This window comes from Ruditapes philippinarum, unplaced genomic scaffold (assembly GCF_026571515.1).
Source record: "Ruditapes philippinarum isolate M1 unplaced genomic scaffold, ASM2657151v2 ctg4706_1_1_1_1, whole genome shotgun sequence".
In the NCBI taxonomy this organism is placed as follows: domain Eukaryota; kingdom Metazoa; phylum Mollusca; class Bivalvia; order Venerida; family Veneridae; genus Ruditapes; species Ruditapes philippinarum.
Window position 1 is genome coordinate 1 of NW_026863134.1, and position 23,253 is coordinate 23,253.

At 32.4% G+C, this 23,253-nt stretch overlaps 2 protein-coding genes across 2 annotated transcripts in view; one reads left to right on the plus strand and one right to left on the minus strand.

Annotated features, from left to right (window-relative positions):
- Nucleotides 1-248: 248 nt before the first annotated feature.
- On the plus strand, nucleotides 249-7,381 carry LOC132721243 (capsular polysaccharide phosphotransferase SacB-like; the record flags this gene model as incomplete). Its single annotated transcript, XM_060705508.1, has 7 exons — nucleotides 249-395; nucleotides 598-769; nucleotides 2,589-2,759; nucleotides 3,461-3,765; nucleotides 4,457-4,591; nucleotides 4,859-4,945; nucleotides 5,360-7,381. Coding segments are annotated over 7 exons (1,180 nt in total), but the record flags the coding sequence as incomplete, so codon positions are not given.
- An 11,776-nt stretch (nucleotides 7,382-19,157) lies between these two features.
- Nucleotides 19,158-23,253, minus strand: part of LOC132721237 (arylsulfatase B-like) — a 30,322-nt gene continuing 26,226 nt past the window's right edge. Inside the window, exons 11-15 of the mRNA XM_060705503.1 lie at nucleotides 23,097-23,233; nucleotides 20,886-20,944; nucleotides 20,469-20,580; nucleotides 19,819-19,901; nucleotides 19,158-19,611 (exon numbers count right to left, since the gene is read on the minus strand). Coding sequence (XP_060561486.1) covers nucleotides 19,436-19,611; nucleotides 19,819-19,901; nucleotides 20,469-20,580; nucleotides 20,886-20,944; nucleotides 23,097-23,233 — 567 coding nt within the window. The 3' untranslated portion in view covers nucleotides 19,158-19,435. The remainder of the gene's footprint in view (nucleotides 19,612-19,818; nucleotides 19,902-20,468; nucleotides 20,581-20,885; nucleotides 20,945-23,096; nucleotides 23,234-23,253) is intronic.

Consider the following 23,253-nt stretch of genomic DNA (forward strand, 5'->3'; position numbering starts at 1 on the left):
TTTTTCATTATACGAGTAATCGAGTATACAAGATAGTGTGTGTGCTTATATGCATATAGCATCCGAACATAACATACATGTATGACATAAGTTACAATAGGCTCAATTAAACCGAGCCTACTACATTTTCAATTTTGCTTAGATGTCTTTAGGGATTATGTTTTGTTTTGTGTTTTCTTTTTTTTGTTTTTTTTTTTTTTTTTTTTTTTTTTTTGTTTTTTTTATTTATTTTATTTATTCTTTAATAGGTCAAATAAAAGCACATATGGCACATATGACATTCTCAGCGGATATGATACTGACCCAGTTGACATGGTATATATATGGGTAAACACCTCGGATCCTAAATTCATTCGTGAATTAAACCGTCTTAGCAGACAGGAACATGCAAATCCGTAAGATATGCTTAATATTCTATCGGTTGCCTTAATTTATTAACTAGCATAATTGTTAGACAAGTCTTCAAACAAATAACTCTATATTGTATCTCATTTTGTGTGTGTCGCTAGTCATCGTCGCATTTTAATGTCATATACTCTAAAATACAAACATTTAGGACATGTTCACATAAACTGCCTAGATAATCTTATATTTTAGACTTGAAATACTAGCAAAGAATCGATACCGAGACTGGGGAACTCTAAAATACTCTCTAAGATCTGTTGAAAAGTTTGCACCTTGGATAAGGACCGTACATTTAGTCACAAGTGGGCAAATTCCATTCTGGCTTAATATGGACAATCGGCGAATCAACATTATTACTCATAAGGTATGTACGAGTATTTGTATTATTTCACAAATATTTGTGAGTGGAAACGACAAGATTTAGTGTTTATGATTGCATTCTTTAAATTGCATGTCAATTTGAAATAAAGCATTATAAATTGATAAATGCAATGCATTTATAGCACATTCTTGTTTGGTAGAATGGTGTGATCCAAATTGTACATAACAAACTGATATCTAAATGACTGAATGTTCTTTATATTGTCTTATTACGTCTTCTGTTTCTAAGGTGTAGCGGTTAATCTTACTGGACCGGCATCCAGAGACATGGTTCCGAGTCCCACTAGCGACTTGCCGATTTTTCGTGTGATTTTTCTGTGTACAAATTTCAACTCAAGGCTTTCTTCTTTTTTATATATATATAAATGAAAGATATTTTTTCTGGGTACAATTTATTCCTATTTTGCTAGTACAGTAAATTACGCTTATAACGAACTCATTGGGACATTCAAAATCTGTTCCTTATATCCGGAGTTCCTTGTAAGCATATAGCGAATTAGTTCTTTGTATCAGGAGTTTTTATAGCGAACAGATTTACATATAACGAACTGATTGTTTACCATTGTCCGCCATATTGAAGAGCATTTGATTTAGAAAAAAATAGTCCATTGTTTCTATTTTTTACACGAGAGCGTACTTTTTGAATTTGAAAATCATTGCTATTTCAGTTTTAGTTTTACTCCCTATCTCAATTTCTCATAAAATATAATATTTTGTTTCTAAACTCTTTTCGTTTTCTTTCCCTGATTGAGAATAAACAATATTTTTGATTTTTCCTTTCTTTTATATTGAATATCTTCTATTATAATTTAAGGGTGACTTTTAGTAATGTAAGATATAGATATCTTTTCATTTAAATCAAGCGTACTTTGCAGTTTGCAATGGAGCATGCTTGCAAGTATACGTGAATATGTTGAAAACTTATCATAAATTATTATAATTATTTTACTCAAGCAAAACTATTGAAGGAAAGCAATAAATAACCGTTTTATCTTCAAGTTGGTGAAAAGAGCTCATGCTAAAAAAAACCCTAATTAGAAAACTATACAAATTCATTTTTATAGATGTCCAACAATAAACGGTAAATTCCGTCGAGTTTTTATCCGTGCCAATGAAAACGAAAGTTGAAAATGCGGGATCTATTTACGGATAGCCATTATTTTGGAGTTCGTTATAAAAGTGTAATTTTCTGTACTTTTAACTAAATTGGGACTAAGAAATGAGTTCCTTATAAGCGATAATTCCTTATAACCGTGTTTGCTATGACCAATATATTTTTATATTAAATAAAGAAGGGCAAAATTCGGGCAAAAATAAATTGTTCCCTATAACCGGAAATTCGCTATAACCGTGTTCGCTATAAGTTATTTTCTACGAGGACCTGTTTCGAATCGATTTTGTTCACACTCAGAGGCATTTTTTTTAGTTTCTAAGCCCTTATCATAATGTAGAATTCGATGTCTAAATAGATGTTGATTTTACTTATGATTTCACTTATTTCTTAACATGTTTCTAATGACAAAAATTACTTACTTATCATTGGGAATAAAACTACTTCGTCTTTGATCCGATAAATACATTTGTTTGGTTTAAGAAAACATTAAAATTTTGACTTTTTAATGATTCTAAGAGATTTTTTTTCATTTAGTTCATATTATCTTAAATTTATATAAATACATGTACTATTATATTGATCATTGTTAATATTACGATTTTGAATGAGCTCGCATTTTGTTTTATCTTTTACATGACAGTCGGACATGCAAGTTATTTGCTTTAATTCATCTTTGAATAAAATGCAGGAAATATTTCCAAATCGGTCAGATTTGCCTACTTTTTCGTCTGCTGCAATAGAGTGCCATCTACATCGGATACTCGGATTATCAAAAAGATTTATATACATGAGGGATGACGTCATATTTACGGACACTGTTGATTTGTCATATTTTTATACTGAAAGTGCAGGTTATAAGGTAACGTATTTAAGATGTATATATGTATATAAATGTCAATTTTGCTTTGTATTTTTTGTTTGCTTAAATACATTTGCGTTTACTATATTTTTTAGATATTTAGATATTCAAAATTATTGTTTCCTGTTATCGGGTTTTATCGGAAGACTTTTGCGTTAACTTAAATCATAAACACACCCATTAACTACATGTAGTTGCAAGTAGATCTGAGTTATTTGCGGGTAGATCAAACGCGCGCTTGGTAAGTTTTTTTTATCCTGCAATCAACTGCTGCACGATATATCATAGAAAGTTATGTCTAAAAACAGACAAAAAGGAAGGACACCATATCTTGATAATTCGGTTTAAAACTAACATTTAACATTTATGTAGTGAGTTCTACCTTCACCAAACTGTCCTATTCACTACATGTTAACTGTGTTTATATATACGTGTGAAGTATTTCAAGGCAAATGTTTGGTCACTGTTGTCTCATGAAAACTGTAAATTGTACTTTTATGTATATTTGGTAACTGTAACCAAATATCCGTTTGAGTGGAAGAGTAGTTTTAAAACATCAAATTTGAGATTCATACAAAGATAAGCTGGTGCACTTAAAACAGAAAGATGTGCAAAAGATAATTAGGATATAAACTCAGAAATAAATTGAAATTCGTATTTTATGTTATCATAGTATGTTCATTATATATTACCTTTTCAAGCTTCAATTAAACAAAGATGAGATGGATTATTGTAACAAACTCTGTCGGATGACAAGTGTGAATAATGGAATATGTGAGAAGAATTGCGCAACTGCTAGTTGTGAATTTGATGGTGAAGATTGCATGAACGTTGAACAACTTCCTGATTACATTGAACCAGATAGAAACCTAATTGATAGTACGCAGGTTTCTTTAAGACATACAGGTTTTATTTTCAACAAGGTGTTTGGACCAAAAGACATGGTTATGCCGATACCTGGTCCTTATATGCTTGACAGAGACATCGTCTCCGGGATGATGAATAGGTAAATTATGATCTTATTGTTTTGCTTTAGGCTTTGATTTAAAACGAACGCTGCCGGTGATTTATATTGTTGTCTGTTTATGACCTATGCTTTTCTATGTTAAAATTGTTTGTTAAAGATGATAAGCATTCAATTAAAAATAAGACAGTTTCTTTATTCTGTTGAATGATGAATTCCGTATTATTCAATCTTATTTAATTAAATGCAGGTAAATATGCACTATATTGTGAGTCTATTACGAATTTAGGTTGCAAAATTGAATGCTTAGGTGCGGGTAAGATTTTTGTTATTCACAATCACAATTTGTCTTCCTCCGGACGCTGATTCAAAAATCATGTGGCATTTGAAGTCGGCCATTTGCGTAATATTTGGTAATTACAGATAAGTTATACTTGAAAGACGGATGCGCAGGCTGGTCTGGATCCATGCTTGTCGCAAACCCATTATGTTGGTTTTGTCATGACGTGGCTCAAATGTGTTAACATTGGTGTAAAACCAACCAAACGATTCAATATGGAGCAGATGAATTTTATATGTTATTTTTGTTTGATAACTTCTTGATATACAATATACATGTAAAGCTACTAAACATTTAACAAGTAATTTGATTTTTTATTGAATTATTTTAAGCTTTAAATATACGTAGATATTAGATTTTACAAGTTAAATCGGACGCTTCAATTAATTCCAGTTTTACACATGAATCAAAAACTACATCTTCTACAAAAATTGAAAACAACATGACATTTCAACCAGTGTTCGCTTACTACAATTACTTGAGAGTTAAAGAACAATCTAGAAATCTTAATATAAAAACGACTACAAAGTAAGAAATATTGATTATCTGTATTTTAAATAAATAACATAGTTCTCTTTTTATACACTTTTGTAATACAAAGCATATTTAAAAGGTAAAAATTATATTGAATTTCACATTTTACTACTATAATAGAGAACAATGAACAATCCTGCAGAACGCCCTTAACGATGAAAAGCAGGCAGGCCCGTTTGATACATGTACTTACATGCTGAACAAAATTAAATAAAAAGTGATGATAACAATCAGAACTATAGAATATTATTTTTAACACAGGTGGTCTGTTCTAGAGGTTAGCCATACTGATTTGTCCATTCGTCAGAAGGACCCTGTTGTTAATTTACTTAAAAACATTATCAAAAGGTAAATGTGCATTATTTGTTACATACGTTGTCAAGGTATCAGAAATGTTTTATAATGAAAAAATACCTACGTTAATAGATCTTCTTGACTGAAAATTAAATATATCGTTAAAGAATGTAAAGTATACCAAAACGTTACTCAAACGTTCCAACGCTTTTTGAAATTGTTCACAATTTTGTTATTGATATATCGATGTGCTGCTACTCTATAAATATGACAATGTGTTGTGAAGTCACAACTGATGACGTCATCAGTAATGCAGATGTTATATTGTTTCCGTAGTGAATTCCTCTTTTGGTATAATATATGTTTAGACGATTAATGAAATTACAGTTCGTGAATCAGTTGACCTTGTTTGCCACACGTTCTACAGTATTTTTTAAATATTAAGCGATTAATTTTTTTTCCTTATAGAAGTGGGACATTTTTGGTGTTGTCCAATTATTTTCCTGAGAATATATACAGAGAGTCAAGAGAACGTATTTTCATACAGGTACTTGAAGACTTGTTGCCAACACCGTCACAGTTTGAAGTGATGAACAATAAAGCAATTAGGGATCATTCTATACTATATTAATATTTTGTGTTATTATTGAGTTTCTACGCAACAGTAAATGTCTTAGAGACAATGTTAATTCTCTTAATAGAAATAATATATTTGCACAAAGCAAATGTATTGAATACTTGTGTGATTAAATGATCTAACAAAATGTATAATGATTTAAATCTTAATGTTTTACAAAATGGAAACGATGTGCATGTATATACATGTATTTATGACTCTAAGCAGTTATTTTTTGTTCTCGTTTCACGCAATTACGTTTTGTACTTCTTGAAACGTGCACAAATAAATCATATAAAAACAAAATAAGAAACGTTAGGTTTAGATTTTTACACTTCACCACAGCACGTGGCAAGTGACACGTGACAGCTGTGAAAAGTTCCCTGGTACTTCACTTCAATGTTATTATATTTGTATTGTCCTTCACTATAATTGATTCAACCACATTACATGTTCAATATTGAATACTAGTAACCGTTTAATGAGGTGCTAGGAGGTATAGGAGATGCAGTTATCTCTCATGAACAGACTCAATCTCCTTCTCAAGACATTTTTAACAGTTATTTTAATGAAAGACTTTTTCTGCTCTGGGTTTATTTGTTTACTCACAGAGTGAGTAAAGAAATAAAAGGCAGTAGGGGTATTTGTTAATTATAGTTTTACCAATTACAAGTTTCTGCATATTTGGGCATCAAGGGTGTGTTTAATTCATTATAGAAAATACACGATTTTTTTCTTTTGTTTTTTAATAGCTTTTTATAAAATAGATGTTTAAACTTCTTGTATCCCGGGCGCCTAATAGTCTATGTTACTTTCATGTGTTTGGTGAATATTTAGATAAACCGTTGTATGAATTACTGATATTTAAGTAGTTCTACTTACATAGCAATTTGTGTTTTCCATATTTTAGTGTTCATGTCATTTGATTAATGATAGAAAACTTAATAAATATGTTAAAGACCATACGTAATTTGAACTTAATATCTGGTCTGTATAGATGTTAGTGAATAAGAATAAGTGTGAATAATTATCCAAACAGAACGGGTGAATTTAAATATGTTAGATAAGATACGGTTTCATTTGAATATGTTACATTAGATTAGGTTTACCTATTTTGTATACTTGACTATGCTTTTCCTTACCCGGTCTTTGCTTATAACACACGCCAAGGTGTGACACAAGTTTTAAAATGACGCCCTGCCTTCGCATATGAATGGTGAAAATTATGTAATATATTGGAAGATATTTATAAGATAAAATTAAAAACTGCGAGATGTTATTTACATATGATATGATATGAACTAAAGTAATGGAACATATCGATCAGAATGCTTTGTTTATTTTGCCTCTGTGTATCCATTTTATCGGAGGTAGAACATGTATAAAATAAACAGTCTGAATAAACACCAAGTCCGTAGCAGTTCTAAATTGGTAGATAGACACCGGTTACTTTCTTTTTGTGTATAGTGACAAAACAACGACTCATGTTGGAAATAATTTCAATATCTCTTTAATTAAAATCACTCAATTCAGTGGCATAATGTGACTCAAGTTAAAAGAAAAAAAAGTATTTTTGAAAACTGATGGAATGAAATTCATGTTTATCCTCTTTGGTTTGTACACACTTGATCCACAGAGCATTTTCTTTTTCTACTGCAATTGCGAAGAATTTCACTAAATTTTGGACACGTCGGATCCATTGGCCTTTGGTAAACACAACGCCTTAATATTTTCCTAGCATTAGCATCACATTCTTGTTCCTTACGTTTATCAACGTTTAAGAATACATCTCTTTGCGGTTTCTCGAAATATTTCATAATTTTTTGGAGAACTGAAATATCATTTACATCACTCCTTTTATCTATTTGCATATAATCTGGAATAAAAAATATAACTGTTACATATTAACAAAAAACAAGAGATCTTTTTTCATTAACTTCAAGAAAATGTACGGTTTTAAGGCAAATAATCTAAAACACTTAACTATTAAAGTAATCCTTTTTTATAAACATATATGTATATACATTATTTTGTTACATAGGGTGTCAATATATTCTGTGACAAGATTGTTTGAAAGCTAAATAAAATAGGTACGAATTTGATATTTTGATATGTTATAAACCCATATAATTAAAATATTTTCACAACTTTACATAGAAAGATATCAACAAACAACAAAAATATGCCATAAACACCATGGCAACTATCTGACTCGCGGCGCACGTCAGACGTCAAAGACGGCGTCAAATCTATATAAGGCGCCTTTCTCAAATACTTTTCATGTATTATGTAATTGTGTCTTTGCACAATTTATATTTTTTGTACTGAAGGGTGTTATGATTTCAATGTTCTGCTATTGCCACAACAACAAGAAGATTTACCTTTTTATTCACTTAAACATGCATACAACATGTAACACGAGGATAACTGTCAAAATGTTTAACGAGGCATTTAGAAAAATGTAAATACAATATTGAAATCAATCAGACAATAATTATTAAACAATATCAACATATCTATTACATGTTATTTAATTAGAGGCACATTATTCTTAGAAACACTTTTTTACTTCTTTAGAAAGGGCAGATATGAATTTTATAACATTTAAATAATGTTTTAAGAGAATGTTTAATATTTGTTACATATAGTTTGTCATTTAAGTTGTAAAAAGGAAACAAAGAAGTATGACTTCCATACAAAATGCTTATTCACTATAACTGTATTTATTGCTTAAACAACATCATATGAAAAAGATAGTTCAGGTAATAAGCCAGTGATTAACCTTTTGGACACTATAAAAGTATATCAAAAAGTTAAGCCATTGAGAAATGAAAAAAAAGTATATCTGAGGCATAAACGACATTTAATGTATAGTAAGAAAGTGATAAGTGAATATCAGTAAAACAAAATCATATCTCAGAACATTACAAATCATAACTGACTTTAAAATGCAAACATCAATATGTGATTACATTCTTACATTTCTTATAATTATCGTTAAGAATTTACATAGTTTATAAAATGCTGGCGAATCTTTCATTGAAAAAAGTTGTTTGAATGTATACATATTAGGACGTCTATAAAAATGACACAATTATTGTATAGTATGTAAGCCATTGAATATGATGTGTTATTCGCAAATTAATGTTATATTGACAGAGGCGCGATCAACAGTTCAATAAGTGTTAACAAAACTAATGCTTTGGGAGCGGGAAATAAATACGAAAGACGTTCAATGGCTATGCATACGCTGCGCAAACAAAAGAAACCAATGTATTTAACATGTGCTGTAAGTTATAATAATCATTGTGGAGTATCAAGAAAATGCCATAAAGAATAAATAATATGCAAACGCATATTAATATTAATTGAATATGAGCCTGATCTCATTTATGATCGGGAAAATCCGATTAAGCAAGTGATAACGATACTTCATCCAGTGAAAAAATATTAGTTGATAACTAACAATCTTTCTTAAAGAATAAGCGATCCTCAACAAGGTAAACGGTAAAAGATTTACGAATACAACGCGACGAACCGTTGAATTTTATTTCTAAGTATTTGCAGTGATTATTGTTAAACATAACGAATATGTCATCAATTATTTCTTTGCCAGAGACATGTAGAAAAATATTAATCATAAATTACTTACATTATTCCAACAAATTTATGATGTCATGAGTTTGATATTTGAAAACAGAATAAAATACTCCGGAACATAATATCATTTTTCTATTTCAAAAATGGAATTGAACCGTTTAACAAAAATTTCAAGCACCGCTACTCGCTTCCTGTCGAAATATACTAACATATTTCTTTCATACAGGCTTTTTTTCTAATTATTCTTCAATTAAAAAAATAAATTTTATTTATTTTCTAAACACTTTCTGTTAACTTATTGTTTATCTTTAAAAAATGCAATGCAAAACATTGATGACGTTCAACAAACATAAAAATATCAAGTTTTTCAAAAAAGCCGGAATCAAAGAAAAAAAATAGTACAAAATTTCATTTTGAAATAAAAGAAATTAACGAAATTGATTAATTATTAAATGATATGAAAACAGTCAAAATAATTATTCAATAGCCAAAATAAAATTCAACAATAAAATGAAAGATAAATCTACTTACCTTCTTGCGCCAATATGTAAAACGAAATGGACAATAAATGGGCAAAAATGAGCAGCCAATAAACATTTTGATTTATCGTAAGTATTTTAAGGAAAGTTGTCAACAAAATAAGTGTAACCTTAGAGCAATTTGATTATTTTGTTTAGACTAAAATGGTTGATAAATGTAAATATATATATTATAGCTTTTTAGCAACACCCATAAAAATATATAAAACACAGCTTCGAAACGGAGGTGGCATTTTTATGTTATTTGAAATATTGCCACGTATGTATATTTTCTAACATTACTAAGAATGTTAAACTATTTAGCACATGTAATTGCTCGGTGTAATATCAAATGCTATTTTAAAGTATATCATTGTCATATTCAAAGCAGGTGTGACTGAAAATGTATTTTAACAACATTCATATTGGGAATTCCTTCACATAAAACTTTCTCACTTGTACCCGTATTCTTCCCACTTGATATAATGGCAAAAAAAGATTTCGAGCAATTACCAGCTCTACTAACATCTATATTAGTATATTCGTGTCTTCCCTTTTATCAATTTAACATGTTCTAGGATTGATCAAAAGTTCGCGGCCCGATATACTTCTGGTAGTTAGAGGATCCAAGTCAGAGGATCAAACTAATGGTCTTAATTTTCAATATAATCGCCCTCTACATAAATGCACTTTGCTTACTTGTGCTCCAAACCTTGAAATAGAACTCTCTATTTTGGTCCTAAAATAACTCATTGACCGCCTTCATGACACCTTCATTGCTTCCAAAACGTCTACAACGAAGCTTGTGTTTTAGTCTTGGAAACAGGTAGAGGTCAGAGGGACCAAATCGGGAGAAAATGGGGGATTGGAAAGAATTTCAAAGCTGCAGTCAATTTCAGCAGCCATCGCAACTTGGGATGTTTTAGCTTGAGCATTGTCGTGCAGGAACAGAACCTATTGTCCCTCCTTTTACACGCGATTTCTTGACGCAGACGTCTAAATTCATCTGCATAGAACGTACCGTTTACGTAGTGGCTAGAAGTATATCGGGCCGAGAACATTAAAAAATCTAATAACGGTTAAAATTGCAAATAATATTTTGAAATTATTCAATTTCAATATTATTTAAAGAAATAGCATGTATCTAAAATAAAAGATTAATATGTAACGTACAGAGATTCATTTGCAAAAGCAGTCATTGAATTCGATGACAAAGAAAATATTAACAAATGGTTAGTGCATTTAACAATTATTATAATCTAAACCTTTTTTTGCCTTTTTACTAATATGAAAGCATATGAAACAAAGAACTTCTACCAGGATATCCGTTCATTTTATGTATGCTAGGATATCCGCCCATACATTTGATGCAAGAAAAATAGTCATATATATCTTATTTGTCTTGAATTTCCCGCCAGAAGCCTATAAATAATAATATATATTAGCAAAAAAGTGATGTTATTGCTAGTTAAACCTCGGGATTGCGACCGTAAGCCACTATGCGAAACCACCTTTTCATTTCTGCCCAGGTTGTCAAGCAGTTTACCAGTACTACTCACCCTCACTCTTGCATTGAATTGATAACTTTATTACATGCCAGAGTTGAGGAACAGTGCAAATAACCTTCAAAAATCACAAAGGTAGCCTGCACCGTCCGGTAAATTGAGCTTAACATTTATGTTAAGCATCATAGTTTGGGAAAATAGTTTTGAATATTTTAATTGGTTATGTTGCAGACTCGATTTACTTAAGCCTGCACAAGGACAGCTCTGGAAAGTGCTAGATAGCGTCCATGTCACGAGCATCGGCTTAATCAGTATTAAACATTGAATATGAAATGGTAGAATTTTGCATTAAGAATCATTCGCAGATATGTTCATACGTCGCTTTTATATACGGTTGACATAAAACTCAAACCAGGCTGACTTAATTGGAAATGTAGCAGTCTCGGAATGCTTGCTTCAGCATGTACATGGACAATTCTTGCAAGTACTTTTTGGATTATTTCATGTGAGGAAGCTATCCAGCTAGCTCACGTCGGTGGTTCTACTCAGGTGTCCGTTCGTGCCTGAAATAATGCTAGGAAGTAAAGCTGGAACGTCGCAATATGACCTATACTGTGTCGATGTAACGTCAAACCCAAAACAATAAAATGGCCCGAACAAAAATAAAGTATGAAAATTAACAAAGGGCAATAACTCAGAAAATAAGAAGTGCAGAGTACTGGTTCTTGTGCACTGCACTTTGGGTCATTGTAAGAAGCATGCATACCAAGTTTGAAGTCAATCCGACAAAAAATGACTGACTTATGCTCCGGACAAGCTTAAGGGGACAACCGCCGACAAAAGTAATCCCTTTATCCAAGGCGACACAAAAATTGAAAATGTTGCAGACTCGCTGTTTGAGCCTGTTCATGGACGGTACTGGAAAGTGAAAGGTTACTGTCCACGCACCCTAGCACCGGCTTAAGCAGAATGAAAACTGGTACAATCTTGGCGTCAAAATCAGTCGGATACGCTTTCTCCAAAACGTTCTCTCTTTTCATTAAAGAAAGGTTTTTTTCCTGCTTAAAATCCTGTCAAAGTCAATCAATTGGAAGTTGAGGAGATAGTTCGGTTGTACACCATTTTTAAAGTATCTATTTCACTACATGTAAGTAGGCCTTTTTTATTTAAAACACCACTACGCTCAATTTCACTTAATGTCTGTGAAAGTAAAAAATCATCCTGTGTAATGTTTTCATAATTAAACGTAGTGCTCATTTCAAACAAGTCCAAAGCCTGCGATAAAACAAAATCAGGATTATCTAAAATGTTCATTTTTGTCCAACGACGAGACAAGAAATTGGCGCTGAGTAAGGTAAACTGCTGAGGCTTAGCGCAAACGAATGAGATTCGTTAATTTCTCTAGGGGTTCACTATATCTCTGACAGCTGAGGAGCAGAGGCACCGAGTGGGTGTATTTCTATTTGTATCTTTAAAATTACCATTTGTTTAAATGATGCGATAATACGAGATAGCGAAAATCTCCAAAGTCGTGATGGTCATGCGATTAAACAGTCACAGAATATCAACGCGGACTTCACAGGCTGCTATTAGCGCATGTGGCGACAAAAAAGGTCATTCATAGAAATTAATCTCGACATTCTGTCTCGATTTATTTCATATGATTGACCCTTGTTGTCGCCCCATGCACTGATACCAGCCGGTAAAGTCCTCGTTATTTTTCTATAACTAACACATGTCAGATTTTATGAAGTTTCCGGCGAAGAATACTTTTGGTCGTAGAATCTGACAAAGTCAGAATTCATTTTTATTGCATATATAAGGTAAGAACGTCTTTTTTTAAGAACGACTGATACTTTGTTCATAACCATAAATTCTTTTCTTGTAAAACAGACATTTTTATGTTTTGAATTTGAGTTGACTATGAAGAAAAAATATGATCAACAAGAAAAGGCGGCGTTCAATGAACGCAACCCCCACACGACCCAGCAACAATAACCAATGGCAAGGAGCCCAGGCCGACCCCAAACAAAAACAGGACGGGGCAATATATTAAAGCGTGTGCATGATAATCTGCATGATAATGTGCTGAAACCAATCTACAGAAAGTAACTAAGAGGCAGTTCGTATAATTGTTTTTATAATTACTTGGAAGCAATAATGGACCGACAAAGTTATAGAAATTGAATCTTGTCTATGAATATACGGGAGAACAAAGCCTTCCCATTTTGTTTGCCTTTCTACACACCCACTTCAACCGAAGAGACGAAAGTTGCTGTCTTTCGAGGTTCCGCTGTTTTGCCGTATAATTTCTTTTCAAACGGAGAGTTACATTATTGTGGTGACAGACACGGTAATGTTGGTCACGCATATGTGCAATAAGCATGTCTTATTCGAAGCCTTAAAAGTATTATATTTCTCAGATCTTTACATTTGATGGTAGTCGTCATTGACTGAAAAGATTCTTTACTAATGAATTATCAGATTAACTTCCTTATTCTGCCTAACGTTATTTTTAGTCGTGTTGCCTTCGGTTCCATGTTTTGCCAGCTTGCATGCTCTTTCATTATCGGGAATCAAACAGTGGGCGAGAATTGTTGAAGGTACAGCTGTAGTTGTTAATGGGACTGGGCTCCCGAAATAGTTTCATTCTTTATATGTCTAAGGGTTTACAGGACGGACAGAATATCTGTTTGGATAACCATCTGAGGACAGTACCTCTGCAACTCTTCAATGCGGGTATGATGTCATCAAATTCTGACCTATAGTTTGTATAATGAATTCCATTTAAGCAACTTAAATCTGACTAAAGTACACATCAATTTATTTCTTTTATGAAGGGATCTGATAACCACTCTTTCGCGCTTTTTTAAAATCTAATTGCCCATGCAATTCAATTTTAGACGTGCTGTCAACCCTGTTTATTACAGACGGGCATAAGAAAAGTACAAGGTTAGCTTTTTAAAAAGCTAGTAGCGACTCGCTTCGTAATTTCTTTCCAGGGGCGTGTTTAAATGTAAAAATGCCAGTTCTGTTAGCTGAAAAAACTTCAGCGAACATCAAAATAAAAGTGACATATAAAGTTAAGGAAGCCAGTTCTCTCAGTTTAACAAAGAGGAATATGAGTATATATGAAGATGCATGTAAACAGATAGAATGAAGTCCCTATGTCTATGCACTTTTACTATATGGCCTGTTTATCTTGACCAGGAAAAAAAATAAATCAGTAGAATTCATAAAAATGTCTCTTTATACGAAGTTAAGTTGTAATATGTTATTTAGTATTGGAATAAGTGACAGATACAAGTCCTAAAGTAAACACAAATTGTCAATCAATTCAACCAGAAAAGCCGGGATCCTATTTAAAAAAAATAGGATCCCGGAAATTGACCAGTTCAAGAATATAGTTTTCAGAAAAGTCGGGATCATATTTAAAAATAAAGCGATTCCAGGAATTGGACAGTTCAAGAATATTGTTTTCAGAAAAGCTGGGATCGTATTAAAACATATAGGGATCCCGGGATTTGACCAATTCAAGAATATAGTCTTTGATTTTTCCAATTAATTAGGCATATAATTGTAAGTATTGTGATTTTGTTAATAAATACCTCTAAAAATATGTATATCCTAGGTTAAATCAATTTAACTTTCATTTCATACAATAAGAAATAACTTAACGTTTAATGGTTTTTCATTACGACAATAATCAACACAAATATAGTTTATTAGTTTTTTCCTCTATTATCTTATACGATCCCGGATCCCGGGCGTCCCGGATCCCGGCCAGTAAATACATACACTAAATATCGGAAAGGATGAAATGACCGGAAAAAAGGAAAAAGAAAAAAATGCACAAGACCAGATATCGTTTATGTTAATCAACCAAACGAAAACTTTCTACAGAGTAAATAGGACTGGTGAAATCAATAAATCAAAAGTCAGTGTAAATATGATTTACTGAAAAGTATCCATGAAAACAAACATTTTAATCATCATTATATCTTTGCGCTCAAAACAATACTTGCTGCTTTTTAAAAATGGCGTGAAAATTGAAGGTTTTTTGACGCTATATAAGATCAAATTTGATTGGCTAAATAATTTGGATCCTAGCTTTAATAGATGATTTTTGTAGAAAGCTGGAAGCTAAGCTTTGATTAAATTTTTGGATGGATTCGGAGTTTTAGGTTGTTTCTCAGTAAAATCCTAACGTAATACCGGCTCGCCGTGGCGAGCCGGCATCAAAATATCGTTATCCGTGAAAGTTGATTTTTGTTTGAAAAAAAAATTAAGAGTGATTTTTAACAAATTAACTTGAAATAACAGAGTCAATTTTTAATAGGCAATATGACAATTAACATGAACCTGGAGGCGTGCTGTTTAAATGGTTCATATGATTACACATTCATTTCAGGTGATTATAATGCTCTTACCTCAAAAATGGCAGATTATAATGTAAACGATTAGTAATAATAATATCGGGGGAGAATACAGTCGCCGCCTTGTCCGTCCGTCCGTCTTTCCGAACAAACCAGAGCTACATTATGGGATTTTGTCTATTGTTCTCATAACAAAAGATGTCTTTGATGTCATTCATTCCGTTTCTCTTGTGGGGTTATTTTTCTGCAATGTGGGGTTAATAAAAACAAAAGAAATAACAAAAAAACCATAATGTAGCTCTGGTCCGTCCGTCCTCTTTTCTTGTCCGGGAAATAACTTTGAAACAACAAGAGGTATCAGCATGAAAATTTGTAGGTGGATAGATTTCATTGAGTAGTTGTGCAGTACACAAGAACCGTAACTCTGCCTAGCCTAATTTTCTAATTATCCTATTTGTTTTTTTACACTTTGAACACTGTCCGGGACATAACTCTTAAAGTATAAGAGGTATCAACATGAAACTTTGCAGGTAGATATACCTCAATTGGTACGTGTGCAGTAAACAAGAATTGTAACTTTGCTCTGCCTTATTTTTGAATATTCCCCCTTTGTTAGCTCACCAGAGCCGAAGGCTCAGTGTGAGCTATTAGTATCAAAGGGGGATGCTCCGGCGTCAATCGTCCGTCGTCATGCGTCAACAATCATCTTCTCCTCTGAAACTACTGGGCAGATTTACTTCAAATTTGGTCTGTAGTATCCTTGTGACAGTCACACTTGAATTTGCTCATGTCATTCCAATTGGCCCCTTTAAGGGGTCAGTAGAGCTAAAAATAGAAAAACATTTTAACATCTTCTTCTACAGAACTAATTGATGGATGATCACCAAACTTTGTCTGTAGCATTCTTAGGTAGTCTTTTATCAAGTTTGCTAATATTATTTTCATTGGCCCTTTTTAGGGGTCCCTAGGGCTAAAAATATAAAAAAAAAACCTTTAAACATTTTCTCCTACAGAACAAATTGATGGATGATCACCAAACTTTGTCTGTAGCATTCTTGGGTAGTGTTTTATCAAGTTTGCTCATATTATTTTGATTGGCCCCTTTTAGGGGCCTTTAAAGCTAAAAATAGATATACTGTTAAATGTCTATTTCTAGAGAACTAATAAATGGATGATCACCAACGTTTGTCTGTAGCATTTTTGGGTAATCTTTTATCAAGTTTGTTAATATTATTTTGATTGGCACCTTTTACGGGCCGCAAAAGCTAAAAATAGAAATACCTTGAAATGTCTATTTCTACAGAACTAATTGATGGATGATCACCAAATTTTGTCGGCAGCATTCTCGGGTAGTGTTTTATCAAGTTAACTCATATTAATTTGTCTGGCCCCTTTAGGGGCCTGTAAAGCTAAAAATAGAAATAAAGTTAAATGTCTTTTTCTAGAGAACTAATTGATGGATGATCACCAAACTTTGTCTGTAGCATTTTTGGGTAGTCATTTATCAAGTTTGCCAATATTATTTTGATTGGCCCCTTTAAGGGGCTGCAAAAGCAAAAAAAAAATAGAAATACCTTTAAATGTCTATTTCTACAGAACTAATTGATGGATGATCACCAAACTTTGTCTATAGCATTCTATGGTAATCTTTTATCAAGTTTGATCACAGTTATTTGATTGGCCCCATTTAGGGGTCTCTAGGGCTAACAATAGAAAAACATTTAAACGTATCCTACTTCAGAAGAATGTGATGGATGATCAACAAACTTTGTCTGTAGCACTCTTTGGTACTCTTTTATCAAGTTTGCTTATATTAAACTGATTAGCCCCTTTTAGGTACCACTTATGCTAAAAATAGAAAAAAAACCTTCGAACATCATTTCCTACTGAAATAATTGATAGATGATCACCAAACTTTGTAGCATTCTTAGGTAGTCTTTTATCAAGTTTTCTGATATTAATTTGATTAGCCCTGTTTAAGCTAAAGCTTAAATGCCCCAGGTCATGACATTTCTTCAAATTATTGTTTAAACATATTCTCAAGGTTAATATGAGAATATATTCACATTCCAACACTGAAAAGCAGTTGTTAATGGTGAGCGACTGAGGGCCATCATGGCCCTCTTGTTTATATTTACACATTGAACATTTTCCGGGAAAAACTCTAAAATTATAAGTGGTATCAACATGAAAATTTGTAGGTAGAAAGATCTCATTGGGTAGGTGTGTAGTGCATAAGAATAGTAACTCTGCCTTGCCTATTTTTTAATTATTTTCCTTTGTTTATTTTAACACTTTGAACATTGTCCAGGACATATATTTAAAACTATAAGAGGTATCAACATGAAACCTTGTAGGTAGATAGATTTCATTAAGGTTGTGTGCAGTGCACAAGAACCGTTACTCTGCCTTTCCTTATTTTTTTAATTATCCCCCTTTGTTTATTTTCACACTGAACTGTGTCAAGGACATAACTCTAAAACAATAAGAGGTATCAACATGAAACTTTGTAGGTAGATAGATCTTATTAAGTAGATGTGCAGTGCACAAGAACTGTAACACTGTCTTGCCTACTTTTGGAGTTATTACCCTTTGTTCATTTTAACACTTTAAACTTTGTCCGGGACATTTCTCATAAATTTTAAGAGATATCAAAATGAAACTTTGTAGATAGATAGGTCTCATCGGGTAAAAGTGCAGTGCTAAAGAATCATTACTCTACATTGCTTTATTTTGAAGTAATTGCCCTTTGTTTATGTTACTTTTTAACTTTTGTCCGTTACATAACTTTAAATCTATTAGAGATATCAACATGGAACTTTGTAGGTAGCTATATACCATTGGATAGAGCTGCAATGCTTAAAGAACCTAAACAAAGCCAAGTCTAATTTTGGAGTTATTGCCCTTTGTTCATTTTTACACTTTGAATTTAACACGGGACATAACTCTGAAAGTAGAAGAGATATCATCAGGATAGATAGATAGATCTCATGAAATAGAAGTTCAATGCAAAAAAAACATGACTCCGCCTTGCCTAACTTTAGAGTTTCTGCCCTTTGTTCATTTTTTTATACTTTCATGTGTCCAGAACCTTCTTCACTCTGTTCAACCGGTTCTTGTTATTTTTTCAATCCTGACCCAAAGGCAGCTGGTGCGTGGCTTGGATAGTATACATGTACATGACCACGCCCACTAATTTTTATAAAAAACATTTTTTTCACTTACAGAATATTTTTTCACTCAAAATGTTTTCAAAATATCTCATTTTTAATAAAAAAGGAAAGTTGTTTTTAAAAATGTGTCCATTAATACTATAAATATAGTAAAAGTAGAAAGATACGCAAACAGAACTACCATAAGGCCTTTTTTTACCTTCCAGATCTTTGTTAATTTTCAACTAATTTTTTATCAAAACAAGTGCAATTTTCGCAGAAATGATTTTTTTTACGAAACATGTAAATATTAGATCAGTTGGTACCACAAAAGATGGAATTTTCAAGCGAAAATGCACTTTTGTCTAGGTCGGACATCGCTTGACAGAGCCGAAAGAAGACGGTTTTTCAAGCTGAAAAGCTAAACTTAATCAAAGTCAATTGGCGTTTTCCCACAGAAAGAATGACCTTTTGAGACACTCTGGCATTGATGATGTAATTCATTTATTTCAAAGTTATAACTTTCTTAATAATTATAAAACCAAAACCAAATTTCAAGCCATCGTACGGCATTGACCTCATAAGGTATTTTTGTTGGTATTATAAACTGTAAGCTCACATTCTTGTTGTAATGGCTTGAGCATAATAAAGGTTATATTGTTGTTGTTGCTGCTGCTGCTGCTGCTGCAATTACTACTTCTGCTGCTGTTGTTGTTGTTGTTGCTGTTGTTGTTGTTGTTGTTATTTTTGTAAATGAATTATATCACCTTTTTAGAATCAACACCAACCAGGACTCAAAATCGTCTTACTTATTCGGTACAGTGACGTTATTTCTTTCACATTTGAATAATTCGCTGGGACTTGAGTATCGCGATATAGGTTTAACATGCGTTTTAATTCTTCTACGATGTCAATATTTTTTTCGGCGATGTCTTCCTGTTCAAACGGATCTTCTAGAATATACAACGTTTATAAGAGCATTTTCAGTTGAAATTTAGAATATATATAATTCATTGATAATAAGATTTTGTTAAAACTTCCAATCTCGTTGTTGAATACATTTCTACTCTCTCTATTCATTTTAATGATTTGAAAAACAAAACTTGCAAAGAAACAACATTATATTATAAAAGTTTCAATGACATTTTGTAAATACTTACTTTCTATGTCAAATAACCGCAGTACTTTCCATCGATTATCTAAGTCAGGTTTTTGGCCATACATAAGCTTAAAATTTCTAAACCTGTAACAATAACAATTATTATAATAGCAGTTATGAAGGCTACTAATAATTTTCCCTGTATTTTTATAAACCTTCCTATTTAACAATTATATTTAACATTCTTTATTAAAACAATGTTTTATTAATCTATCTGGTAAATTAGTTGATAAATAATGCGGAGTTGGTATCAGCTTTATTAGCCTATTTTAAGTTACTTCTTTCTCTTAAATTATTTACGTTTTTTTATTTATGGAACTTGTACTTGTGGCCAATTTAGCATGCTTATGACCCTTATAGGGATTGAATGCTATCTCTCGGGTTGCGGTAAACATGTTAAAGTTCTTGACCACCACTCACCTTTATCAACAGTTGACAAATCTGTTAATTTTAAGTTGTTTCAATTTGCATTATGCTTTCTCGTGTTATTGTTATTTTAAAATTATGAAAATAATTGCATTCAAGTTATGTTATCGTCTTACTAGCACATTTACCTGTCTACAATATCTTGTCACAACACTAAAGTTGTGATCTTTTGGTTCATTTGCAATGCCTTTTTCTTGACGAATATAAATTTATACATTCACTAACCTATATGCCCACCTATCTTGAATGTCGTCTATACAGTACACAAAATCTTCCCGAGAAGATCTCCTCCCTTCACTGATTGTCTTCCATTGGTTCACACCATCCAACGAACGATCTATCATTTAAAACGATGTTAATTTTCTAATTATATTTAGAGGCTTGGTTACGTTGAAACATGACTTTGCTCCATACGTTCACCACAATTTCAAAAAACGGTTTACAAAAATAAAGAACATACATTTAGGCATGTTTACAGGTTATTTCTCTTACCACCGGCAATACTACGATAATACTGATAGAAAAATTTAATTAAACAATCTACAATTAGTAGGACAGAATTATAGGTGACGTAAAGAACATTCCATATTGTAGAAATTATAGGTCATTGAGTGAAGTGAAGATAAAGTAAAGATTTCTTACCTGGTGTACCTCCAGCAACATGTAAGAGTGTAGGGAACCAGTCAACTGCATGTATCATTCTGAAGGAAGCGCAAATATATCAAACAGCGAAAACTATTCTAAAGTAAGAATGCAATGTTTGATTCCAAATTTGCAATATCGTATAAAAAAACAACTTTATTCTTGGCATGTGCCAAGTAAGCACACTATTCCATTGTAAATGAAGTTGGAAGATGTATGCAAATAATTATGATTTTTTTCTATCATGCAACTGTCCTGTGGTATAGAAGTAATGGTAAAACACGATTTTAATTTGTAAAATTTTTACATCTTCATATGTATATATATATTTATATTTATATTTGGTTCTTACCTTTGGTTGATGAAAGTTTTTATTTATGATTATTAGAGTTTTAGAATAAACACAGGCTCTCTTAAATTTTCTGAATGAAAGATATACCATGTACATTTGTAAAGCAGAAATTTGAAAATAACAAAAAAATTGTGAAGTAGATACGCAGTATGTGTGTAAAATGTGGCTTACAAAAGAGAGTTACCTCATAATCATCATATTTTGTTGTAATTCAAAATGTAATAAATAAATTAGCATATACGGCTTCTTAGACATAATTCTTATCTCATTTATAAACATGTTTTTGAAACTATTTGCCTTCCGAAGTCAACCTTGAAGATAACAACGTTCGCTACAAGATACTAGATTATGTTTCGTCGATATTTGTTAACATAAAGACGAATGATTTACGTGATTATTTTGATATTACTGGAAATTTACCGAATTTTAGTTAGAAATAATATTTACCAAACTGTGATTTGAATTTCATAATCACTTGATAAAATCACTGTTTATCGTTCGGATGCGGAGGTTATATCACGAGGGCGTGGCCCGAGTGATATAATGATGCGCATCCAAACGACAAACAGTGATTTTATCAAGTGATAAAATCACCGGTTTGGATATATAAGCGCGTTGCATTTTTAGTGGCACGTCACATGTCTAAATATAGAACGTAAGCAGTGATTTTATTGCATAATACTACACACATTAGATCGTCCTCTGTAAAATATCGAAAAGATTTCAAGCAACTTGTAAAAACGAGGGTCATTCAATTAGTTCTGATAATGGCTTTATTGTAAGAAAACTATAAGTAATAAACACCTACCGTATCTACATTTTTTCAAAGTAACTATCGGTGTTTCAGACAACCGCTTTCAATCTGTCCAAAATATCGGCAACTCCCGTTGCTAGACTATCGCGTGATATACGTAGAAGCTCTGTGGCCATGGCAACTTTAGGTTTCTGTAAATCATTAAATCTGACACCCTTGAGCCGCATTTTGAATTTAGGAAAAAGGTCACAGGGACTCATGTCCGACGAATAAGGGGGGAGGTTAGATAACATTTCCTATTCCTCATATACTTAAGTTTTTACGGTGTTTAATGCAGAGTTGCATTGTCATGAATTAACAGAACCCCTGACTTCAAGAGCGCTTGTCATTTTTTACTGATAGCTAGAGAATTGTAACTTCAATTTGGGTTAATATATACGAAACCATGTTTCATCTATTCCCACAATGCGGATTAATTACTGTTTGACTACATTTTTATATCCTTTGAGCGATTTTCTGCAATCACTAACAAGTTTGTCATTTGGTTCCGTGTGAGGTGATGTGGCACCCATCTTGCAGAAACTCGACGCATTCGCAAATGGCGTGTCAGAATTGCATGAATTGAATCATCTGAAATACCAATAACACTTCGTTTGCGTGTTAAGCGCCTATCAATATTCAATACTTTTAAACTTTCTCAATATGGAACTTGTCTGTAACCTCCACTGGCCATCCGCTACGGGAGTTATCGGCACATCTGATTTTCTATCACTAAAGTGCCTAATCGATCTAAAACTCTATCAAATAAAACAGCAGATAGATTGCAGGCTTCACATAACTGTCCATGGATTTCCTTTCACCATTTTCCCTCTTAAAAACTCTATCTTTATACTTACACACTGTTCATCTAAGCTTTCCGCAGCCATTACGCTTGAGCGCCGATCAAATGACGTCATATGTATGTGACGCGTTCTACGTTAATTAGTAGCTTAATAATATTTGTCACTCATACATAGTTTTACAATTTTAAAATGAAAGACAAAAACGCTATTGGGTCATTACCAGAACTAATTGAATGATCCTCGTATATAGAATAAAGTCTTACTCTTTATTAACATAACTCGATTTTTTTAAGAAGGTTGGACTGTAAACGAATGCTACTCCCCTCGTTCCACCTTCCCATAACGATCCTTTATAGCCTCGAAGTGGTAAATTGCTTCCAGCATAGTAATGCCCTCCATTCTGGTTATTTTTGCAAAAAG